This window comes from Cydia strobilella, chromosome 1 (genome assembly GCF_947568885.1).
Source record: "Cydia strobilella chromosome 1, ilCydStro3.1, whole genome shotgun sequence".
Classification (NCBI taxonomy): Eukaryota; Metazoa; Arthropoda; class Insecta; order Lepidoptera; family Tortricidae; genus Cydia; species Cydia strobilella.
Genome location: NC_086041.1, coordinates 2,210,843 through 2,222,082, shown reverse-complemented (window position 1 = coordinate 2,222,082; position 11,240 = coordinate 2,210,843). Strand labels below are relative to the sequence as shown.

General features: G+C 36.0%; 2 protein-coding genes across 2 annotated transcripts; one reads left to right on the top strand and one right to left on the bottom strand.

The window, feature by feature from the left end:
* Positions 1-3,210: 3,210 nt before the first annotated feature.
* On the top strand, positions 3,211-4,234 carry LOC134753526 (trafficking protein particle complex subunit 2). The gene is made up of 3 exons (XM_063689469.1): positions 3,211-3,400; positions 3,536-3,685; positions 3,922-4,234. Exons 1-3 carry the CDS (start codon positions 3,311-3,313, stop codon positions 4,099-4,101), a joined length of 420 nt encoding a protein of 139 aa, XP_063545539.1. The 5' UTR covers positions 3,211-3,310; the 3' UTR covers positions 4,102-4,234.
* Positions 4,235-6,243: 2,009 nt separating this feature from the next.
* Positions 6,244-11,013, bottom strand: LOC134753351 (uncharacterized). Its single transcript, XM_063689263.1, has 4 exons — positions 10,807-11,013; positions 10,481-10,726; positions 9,327-9,476; positions 6,244-6,646 (listed from the first exon to the last, which is right to left on the bottom strand). The coding sequence occupies exons 1-4, from the start codon at positions 10,889-10,891 to the stop codon at positions 6,579-6,581; spliced, it is 549 nt and encodes a 182-aa protein (XP_063545333.1). The 5' UTR covers positions 10,892-11,013; the 3' UTR covers positions 6,244-6,578.
* Between the last annotated feature and the right edge of the window lie 227 nt (positions 11,014-11,240).

Genomic DNA, 11,240 nt, shown 5'->3' with positions numbered 1-11,240 from the left:
GCGCGTTTAACCACCATCTTGGAGTCAACGGCCGGTAGTCCACGTGCTTCTTGTAAAGTCTAGCTATCGATTTACAAGAGCTAACAAATCACCGTACACTGTCTTGTACAACCGTACAATTTTTGTCGTTTGTAAACCTCTCAATACCTTGATACTGGCGAAATAAGCCACTGGGCTGAAGCCATAATTTTAAAAGAAGAAGTTAACGATGCGTTCATAAATACAAATAAGTTAACAAAATCATCAAACATATAATCTATTTTATTATATAATAAAAACTTTTAAAATTTATTTAATTCTTCTATAATTTTCTGCGTTTCATTAATTATTAAAGGCATTTTTGGGTCCAAGAGACATAGCTTTACGAAGCTATCGAAATCTGTAGGTAAGTCCAGAGTGCCGGTTTTACCTGCGTGTGAAAAAAGATTGGTTATTGTTATTACAACGCTGTTAAAACAAATTCAAATTAACTTATCATACCTATGGCTTTAACAGCGTTCTTCATAACCTCTTCTATATTCCGATACTGAGATTCAAATACCTTCTCGTTTGTCGTTAAACTGTGACTAATAATTGGAAAATGTAGTCCAAGTTTCTTCAGACTTTCAGCAACGTCGCTTTTGATTTGAAACTTAATCTTTCTTACCTTTATTAATAAAAAATAGATATTGAACATATTGTAAAATATAATATGTATACTGTAGTGTGAAATGAAAGTAGACTTTCAATAAACTTAATACCTAAGTACATTAGACTCATCAAATCTTAAAATGCATGTAAAAAATTTCTTAAATTGTAAATATGCATGTTTTTTATTACGAAATAGAATAGAATAGAATATTTTTATTTTGCTTAAAAATGTGGTACAAGAGATGTTAGTGTTGAGATTAATATTTTTTATTTATTTATTTATTAATCCATACTAATCTATACTAATATTATAAATGCGATAGTGTGTCTGTCTGTCTGTGACCGCTTCACGCTTAAACCGCTGAACCGATTTAGTTGAAACTTGGTATAGAGATAGTTTGAGTCCCGGGAAGGACATAGTGTAGTTTTTATCCTAGAAGTCATTCTTTAAGGGGATGAAAAGGGGTGGAAGATTGTACGGGAAATCGATAAAAAGCAGATTGGATAAAAAAAAGCTACCCAAATACTAACTCCACGCAGACTAAGTCGCGGGCAAAAGCTAGAAATTTAATAAAGAACTTACCTCTTGAGCTGGATTGCTTACAATTAGTATCAAGACGTCGCCTTTATAAAACCCTTTAATTTTTTTGTGTAGGCTTAATGTTTCATATACTTTTGTATTTGATGCAATTATAAGAACATCGTAGACCATTCTCAGTGTCCACTTCGTAATTTTAGAATCGTATTTACTCCAACTACCTGTCCGCCATACCATCAACTTTTCAATCGATATAGACCACGAATCTGAAAAATATTTGTTATAAGGATTTAATTCAAACTTCACATATTAATTTATAAAGCATTTTCTACTTACTTTCCATTATTTTACGGAAGTTCTGCAATTTTAAGTACGCAGTAGTTCAATGTTACGATTGTTATAAGTTTAATTTTGTTTCATAAAACTTTTTCAGTTTTTTTTCCCGCCCAAATGTTTACACCTTTTTAGATTGAGTTTATTTAATTACTTAAATTGAACGCTACTAAAAGTCGTGTCTTGACAGCTCTTGCAAGTGTCAAGTCTGTTCTAAAACTAGATGCGTATCTACTACATTATAAAATATTTTTTTATTTCAATGCTTACTTCAGCATAAACAGTGTATTAAAACCGTTATTTGTGTTACATCGTGGTTACATCTTACAATTTATTTGAATGTAGGTCTGTACTGTTTCCATAATAGGCTATTTGACTAATTTTTGAAAATGGTTTTAATTTATTGTTTATGACTTAATAATTACACTACATTGATATTTCCGTGAAATTTCCTGTATTAAATATAAAAAAACAATGTTAAAGTTTATTTATTTTGAACGCGCCTTAAACGCTGTTTTTGCAAAGGGGCTAATCACGTGACACGTGTGACGTCACACGCGAGTAAACTCAGTCAATAACCTTAGTAAATCTTATGGTTTATGTGCATTGAGTTGATTATTTCACTGTAAAATGGTATATACATGGTGTATAGTGCCGCAATGTTTAAGTACGACTATAAATAATATATCTGTATTTGCTACACCCTATTCAGGGTCCATGTGATACCATAAGAAATATGTAAATACTACCCAAAAATGTACCATGGAAGCAAGAAATAAATGAATACTGAATACTAAAAAATACAGATAAATTGTTTGTTTCCCTTCCAACGAATCCCAAAAAAAGAAAAATGTGGTTAAAACTAGCGCGAAGAGACCCAAAGAGCATTTAAGCGCATATAAATGTTTTTATGTGTGAAGACCACTTCGATGTAAATAATATTTAACTGTAAATAAACATGGTAATTAAAGCAGCGAATTTTGTTATTTAACGAAACAAGATCTAGGTATTTAATGTATTACTACATAACCTCATAACATAGCTCTTTCAGCATTAGTAGGTAGTTAGTAGCATACTTTTTCTTTCAAACTAAAGTGCAGTATGGAGATATTATTCTCGTCATCGTATTCTATATATATATATATATATAGTCGTCGTATTCGTATCATCGAAATCGAAATGTTTTTACATTTCTAAGTTCCGCAGCATAGTAATCCGGATTATCTTTAAAGAAAAGTGTAACCATTAATGCGTCTGTCTGGTAGGTTGCGCTATCAGCTTTCACATATTTCGGCTCCATTTTGAGATTCTTATGATATTGTGCTACTAGATATACGGATAAATCGGAATATATCAGAAAACTGTGGAACAATAACTAAAATTAACTAAATACAAATAAAACAGTTAAAACACTCAAGGCAATCAAGAATTTTTACCCGCGTGTGACGTCATCCGAGCGTTGACCAATCACAGAGCGTTCACGTCCCTGATGAAATTTCAAAAAATATTAGATTTTCTTTCGTTTATTTTCCAAAAAATAAACATAATTTACATTCAAATATAGTGAAATATACTTTATTAGTTTATTATCTTTCAGGATGACAGCAATTCGTTATATATTTTTAATGTTGTCAAATACCCTATTATGGTTACTGAATGAACGTTATTAAATCATTTGTATTGTAGTGTCAGTGTCAGACTGTCTGTCACTGTCAGTCAGCACTCATCATTAAGTAGGCGTAAATATTTAGATTTCTTGTTTATTGAGCCATAAATCTCTTATATTTGTCAACAAGTCCTCGACCCGAAATGGCGGGGACGTACTATTTTGTAATTGTAGGTCACTTGGACAATCCTATTTTTGAGAAAGATTTCATCCCTGTTCCAAAGGAGGTTAAGGTACACTAATATTTCTGCTTAAAAAATTGCTTTAAAACAGTTTAATGTTACTATATAGTCACTCATCTCGATGATTAAAAAATATATAACACCGATTTAGTAGTGTTTTTCATACTGCCCATATTTGTCTTTCAGAAAGAGGACAACAGGCATTTGAACCAGTTTATTGCCCACGCAGCGCTAGATCTCGTAGATGAGCATATGTGGAAGGTCACTAACACTTACCTGAAGTCTGTGGACAAGTTCAACCAGTGGTTTGTGTCTGCTTTTGTCACTGCTAGTCAGGTAAGCCCTATTTTATAAAGGCAGTTCAAATATCCTTGCAACCAATTGATTAATACACTATTTGAACATTCTATTGGCCACGTCACCAATCCTCTCATAAAATAAAGCAGTCGCTGATCACTAGGTCGACCAAACCGTGGTCAATAAAAAAAAAATCTATCAATTCAATATCTTTTTTGGTTATCTGAGCCAGTAAATTTTATTATTACAGTAGTAATTTTCAATTTATCCCACAGATTCGCTTCATAATGGTCCATGACGCGCGAAATGAAGATGGTATCAAGAATTTCTTCACAGATGTGTACGAAGCTTACATCAAGCTCATGCTGAACCCATTCTATAAGGAGGACACGCCCATCACACTACCCGCGTTTGACAAGAAGGTGCAGTTTTTAGGGAAGAAGTATCTGACATAACCCGTTAATTGATATTACTAGATAATTTGTGACATTTTCAACCAAAAGGTACCACATTGTAGCTTGTCAATAAGGTTGATTTCAAATTGAAGCTGAATGGAAATAGTGCCGTATTGACAAATGACAATAAGTACCCTATTGACTGAAAATGGCATATTTATTGTTAAAATGCTACCCTGCAAGGCAAATGCTACGCAAAGTTTATATGAAGGTTTTCTGTCCACACTAGACAATGGGGTTGGCAACTGTCAAAGGATTGCAGAGATGGCGCCATCATAGCTTGCCCCTTTTTCTATGAGATTTGGCTTAAGGGGCTGGCATCCAGGGCATTAAAAAAACAAAAATTTGACACAATTGCTAATTATTTCGACCGGCCAACTCCATTATCAGGACTTGATTTTTAATACAATCAACCAACATTCCATAGCTAACACCAGAAACATCTTTGTTAGACTAACTCTACTGAGCTAGCTGTAAATGTTTCTGCTGTTGAAAAGATCTCTGTTTACCTTCATAAATAAATAGTAAAAAAAAAGATCATTATATGAATAAAAAAAATAAAAAAAAGTTATGGTCAAACCTAATATGAGGGTTTGTATCTAAATATTTCTCTTCAGTGGAACTATCTCTACTTACCATGTTTATCATATGTGGCGTTTTCACGCAAGGTACCACATTGTCGCTTGTCGATAAGGTTTATTTCTAATTGAAGCTATATGGAAATAGCGCCCTACTGACAAGCGACAATAAGTACCCTTTTGGTTGAAAATGGCAAAATTGAAATATGTTTGCCCCTGCACACAAGGGACTTCAGTTAATGGTATAAGAATATTTATAATATAAAATATATACTATTTTTAAGTCTGTAAATAAAAATGTATGTACATTAAAATTAAAGACATTTCTTAATTACAAATTACTTTCATTTCTAAAAAGAATTAGTAATAATTATCACAAGTCATTAGAAAACACTTAAATGTACTATTATATTCATCCAAGCTAAGCTAGAAAAATTCACGCACAATATATCTAGCTCTATATTAATTTCCTTAAACATTTATATTCTAAACTGCAACATTGCATGACATAATATAATATGCAACCATGTTTGATGAGTACCATTAATTTTGGCATTTCAGCATCATTTCTATAGACTAACTACTTTCAAGTTCACAATTTTATAGAAAATAGGAATATGGATAGTTATGAAATCAGTAAAAAATAGGCAACAAAACAATAAGAAAGATTTACAATCTTACATTGAAATACAACAAGACTTAGGTAATCTTGAATTGGTTAAATAATTTATACTGTGCATTATGTAATATTATAAACCGATCTAATTATATAAAAATTATTCAGACAGGCAAGAAATCTTGAAATTAGTAAGTATAGAAAGTCTACAACTTATTAGTTAATGTCTAAACATGTTTAATACTGTATTCAAAAACTTAAAGGTCATCCATTAATTACATCACACGTTTAGGCCTCCCCCTGAGGGGGTCATGAAAATGAGACATGTTGTGACGAGGGGCAGGGGGGAGTCACAAACATGACGTCACTTCATCACTTTCTTTAGTAACCGAATATTGAGTTATATTTTTTATTATTCGCTGTACAAATGAGTTTTTGGAATGATAAATCATCAAAGACTGCTGCTATATAAATCGCAAGTCGGACCCCATATGGAGTACTGCTGTCACCTTTGGGCAGGAGCACCTGGATGCCAGCTTGGACCCTTCGACTCGGTCCAAAGGCGCGCTGTACGAATCGTCGACGATCCCAAACTCACAAACTTTAAGTCTAAGGAGAGACTCCTTATGCGTGTTCTACCGCTTGTACAATGGGCTGTGCTCTGAAGAATTGTTTGACATGATGCCAACGGCCGCTTTCTATCACCGCACCGCTCGCCAACGGCAGGGTGTTCATCCTCACACCCTAGCACCTAAATGGTCGCGTACTGTGCGGTTTAAGAGGAATTTCCTCCCGCGTACGCTTCGGCTGTGGAATGAGCTCCCTGCCGAGGTTTTCCCGAGGGGCTACAGTATGGGGTTCTTCAAAAAAGGAGTGTACAGGTTTTTAAAGGGTCGGCAACGCGCGTGTAATATCTCCGGTGTTGCAGGCGTCCATAGGCTACGGTAACTGCTTACCATCAGGCGGGCCGTATGCTTGATTGCCACCAATGTGGTATAAAAAAATAAACATTTCTATTTGTGTATTTTTTTCCTAATCGGTTTTGTGTTATAAAATTTTAATATTTCTCTTATCAGAAATATTTTTTTATTAAAATAATAATATTGAATTGCCTATTTCGTTGAAGACAAAATTGCCAAATATGTGACTTCACACTAGGGGGGAGGGGTTTGCCAAATGCGACAAAGGGGGGGAGGGATCAAAAAACCTAAAAATACGTGTGATGAAATTAATGGGTGACCCCTTATTAAAACATACATTACACACTAAGACAATAAATCAATTCAATAAATGTCCGGCAAGCCCAGGTCACTGTCATTTGGATCTGGGATACTCACATTGGAGAAATCATCTGTAACAAAATGAAGTTCTAATTAAGAAAATTTCTGAATAGGGTTAAATTAGTGATACACACATTTTTCTCGATGCAACCCAATTTTTAGGGTTCCATACCCAAAGGGTAAACCTCTGTCTGTCTCGTCTGTATCTCATGAACCGTGATAGCTAGACAGTTGAAATTTTCACAGATGATGTATTTCTGTTGCCGCTATAACAACAAATACTAAAAGTAAAAACAGAATAAAATACCTAGTCGGCTCATAAGTTCTGTCACTGGCCTTTAAAATTTAAATTTGGAACTCCTAAAACAAAAACCGTTCTGCATTTGAATTTCGAATCTTTATTAAATATTTGAGTAGTATAATTTTGCAATTTTCTGTTTTCTTCAACATGGAGTGGACGCTTAAAGATACCGTACCGCAATAATTGCACTATATCGTTGTGGTCACTCGCCGACTAAAATTTTTAAGCTACTTGAAAATTTAAAATTCTCTCTAAGATTTGTGTATCGTACCATAGAAAGATACAGTGAGATCTCTAGTTTAAATGACAAGAAAAGAAGCGGTCGTCCGCGTACAGCTAGGACTCCAAAGTTATGGCCCTCCAGACGGGTTTGAGCAAAAACACGGTGAAAAGAGTGCTTAATCAAGACCTGAGACTTCGTGCTTATAAACGAAAAACTGGCCATCTTCTCAATGGTCGGCTTAAAGCTTTAAGGCTTAAAAGATCTAAAGCTTTATTGAAGAAGTACGCTAAAAATAAGCACCGTTGTATACTGTTTTCGGACGAGAAAATTTTTGACATAGAAGAAAACTGTAATAAACAAAATGATAGAGTGTACGCTCGCAATAGTAAAGAAGCGTCTAATAGCATTCCCCGTACTCAAAGAGGTCATCACCCTTCATCTGTGATGGTTTGGCTGGGAGTTTCTTATGCGGGCGTCACTAGTATGCATTTTTGTGAGAAAGGAGTAAAAACTAGTGCCAAAGTGTACCAAGACACGGTGTTGACTAATATTGTGAAACCACTATCCCATACGATGTTTCTAAACCAGCATTGGGTTTTCCAGCAGGACTGCTCCAGCCCATAAGGCAAAGTCTACACAAGCCTGGCTCGCCTCCAATAAAATCGACTTTATACGGCATGAAGATTGGCCCTCCTCTAGCCCAGATCTTAATCCTTTAGACTATAAAATATGGCAGTATTTAGAGGAAAAGGTGTGCTCAAAACCTCATGCAAATCTAGACACGCTGAAAAAATCTCTTGCTACGGCAGTGGCCAATATCGACATGAAAGTGGTGCGTGAATCCATTGACGACTGGCCACGAAGACTTCAAGCCTGTGTAGATAATTATGGCGGTCATTTTGAATAAATGTTATACATTTAGATTCTCTAGTTTATAAGCTTTCAAACGCTGTACAAATTATACGGAATAAACTTAAACTTTTGATTTTATTTGATACTATGTATATGACAGAACTTATGAGCCGACTAGGTAAATATTTAAGTGGGGCTCCCATACAACAAACGTGATTTTTTTGCCGTTTTTTGCGTATTGGTATGGAACCAGTGGCGTAACTAGGGGGGCAGAGGGGGCAAGTGCCCCGGGCGCCATCCAAGGCGGGGCGCCAAAATGGGCAAAAGGCAGCAGCACGGAAACTTTTGTCAGACGTCAGGGGCGCAAATTTGGTGACTGCCCCGGGCGCCATATCCTCTAGCTACGCCCCTGTATGGAACCCTTCGTGCGCATGTCCGGCTCGCACTTGGCCGGTTTTTAATGTTTTTTTTTTTTTAATGTTGCTTTAGTTTAGGTAACATTTATTGACTAGTGGAGCACTGTAAACTATGGTAAGGCAAAGAGCTTGTTTTCTAAGGATCTGTAATGTGTAATACAAACAGCAACACTCTTAACTGTACATCGGTGGACCTTATTACAAAGGCATAAGGTCCATATATTGCTCCCGGAGGAGTTAAAGTCTCACGAGATCAAAAAGATCCTGCAGCTGTTGGAAGTTGCAGGTTTGGATCGAGAGTTGTAGTAGGTGGCAATCACAATAGATAATAGATTGGCTGACCGAGCAGCAAAACTTTGTCTACCAGTACACAGCAAATTACAATAGATCAGGGATGGTCGCAGTGATACATAGGCTTTGGAGCCTTATATAGCCCCTAACACAAAGAAGAAGAAGAAGAATAAGGTCCACCAATGTACAGTTAACAGTGTGGGCGATGGTAGAGTCGCCATCAGATATATCGGAACGGACGAGGTGCTCAAAAATATCTGAACACACACTAACGTGTTGACAAGAGGCGTGTTCAGATATTTGTGAGCGCCTTGGCCGCTCCAATATATCTGATGGCGACTGTACAAGAAGAAAAATATTTAGTTATTATAATATCTTTTGTTATAACTAGAGTTGCAGATGTAGGCGTCAAGACCGCTAAGCTTAAGTGGGACTGGGCGGGACATGTCTGTTGCATGCACCCGGAAAGGTGGGCCAAAATGGTTACTGAGTGAAACCCACGGAACACCATAGACAGTGCAGGCCGGGGTTCAGGCAGACCAAAAAGGAGATGGCGGGACGGGACCAAAAACGAGGGGAGGCCTTTGCCCAGCAGTGGGACACCAAAGTAGGCTAATAAAAAATAAAATATATATATATATATCTTAAATTCAGTTGTAAAAACATACCTGTGAAGAATTCATCCTGATAGGAGCAGTCGAAGTCTAGGCTGGTGCGTAGCGTGTTGGGCGCTGGCGTGCGCGGCGGCGTCAGCGACAGCCGCTTCAGCTCGGGCTCTGGCAAGGGTATGTAGTCAAGCCAGTCTTTAGTATAATTGTCTGAAATATGCAAATATTTCCTCCTACATTGGTCTAAGACAATACAATAAATATAATAATAATATGTTATGAGTAAGCTATTGATATGCTGTGCCCTTACAGGGTCCATGTGAGACATTGTATATTATAATTTACATCTATACTGTACCATGGTTGCAATAAAGAATTATAAAAAATAAAATAAAAAAGCCTTTTATTTCTGGGATGAAACAATTCAAATTTTTCTAAACCCAATATGTCTAATATCTAATGATCACTCCAGAACCCTCCTAAGAGGTATAGGCCTCTTCCAGAATCTGCCACTTTCTTCGGTCTTGGGCCTCCCATATCCAGTCGGCCCCCACTGTTTTAATTACTTCAATAAAGAATTATGAATTATTTAAGACAAAGTGTTGTCGATGGACATTAGTAAAATGTGAAGGGTACACAGAAAGAACATGTCTAGTCACTTTTTTTGGAAAATGAGATTTTAATCTCAAAATGTAACCTCAATGAACTCGTTACAACTTCTGTAACGCTCCAATTATAAATGTAACTTTTTTTTCACTTTAAAAACAGCTATACATGAATATAATATGGTTCATTACCCACATTGTTCCTTTCAAACCGTGATAACTCAAAATGTTGTCACAGTGACTAGACATGTTCTTTCCATGTACCCTTCATGTTTAGTGAATACAAGGAATGCAGTTTGGATTCATTCCTATCACATTTTTTAAGGTTTTCAGCCATAAAATTCATCATATGATACTAATTACTGTTAGTATAACCTGCCTTTAACCCTTAAATGCATGATTTTTTATTTTTGGTTGGAAAAAATGTTTTTATATAGTTATTTGGATGTAGCATCTCGGAATTTGTGAACTGTCCAATGCTTTGTATACATTTGGCAACAATCTTTAAAATCTAACACCTGAATCTGTTATCATGGTTCAGTGTAGTAACTATTTATTAATATGTGGTTCAGTTTTGTTTGGACAACAATGAAAATGGGGTTTCCTTACCATATTTGTAAACAGGTTTTGTGAACTCCAACTCTTCAAAGTTTACAGCATTGTCAGACTTAGCATCAGCGTCGTTATAGATTAGGGCTCCGACATTGACCGCCCGCGGTGTGAACGCCTGCCGCATAGGCGTGCTTTGTAGGGCTTTTCCCTTGTTACAAAGAAAAGTCTTCTTTGGTTCGGCGCCCTTTTTCAACGGCTCGTTGGGCTTTATTGGGCCCGTTGAAACGGATTTGCCCATATTCTCTGTAAAACGACATTACGTTACAGTGAATTTAGGCGTAGAAAACATACATTACTAAATATTAACAATATAATAAACATACCGATGTTGAATAGCGGTTGGCGTGCGACATTTTTCGTTGATTGGCGCGTCAGGCTGTCTCCAAAGATGTTGAATAACTCAGACATGATGAATTTTGTCAAAAATAACGATTTAATAGAAATGGAAACTGGAAAATTTTAGTAGTGCTTTAATTAACGCTCACTAGTTTGCTTGCTCGTGCCGTTCTGCCGTTAATTCGATTCAACTTCAAAATTTGTCAGTTTGATTTCCATAGACTAATAGATTTTTTGTTTTTAAACCAGTTTCCCGTTTTTTTCCATAGATATTGAAATACAATATGGATCAAGTATGGACTTGAGATCAACTTGAGATATGGATGGAGTCTATGGAAATCAAACTGACAAATTTTGCGTCCATACCAAGTCCATACGCAATTATAACTTTAAACAACAGTTAGGTCCCATTCCCACGAGA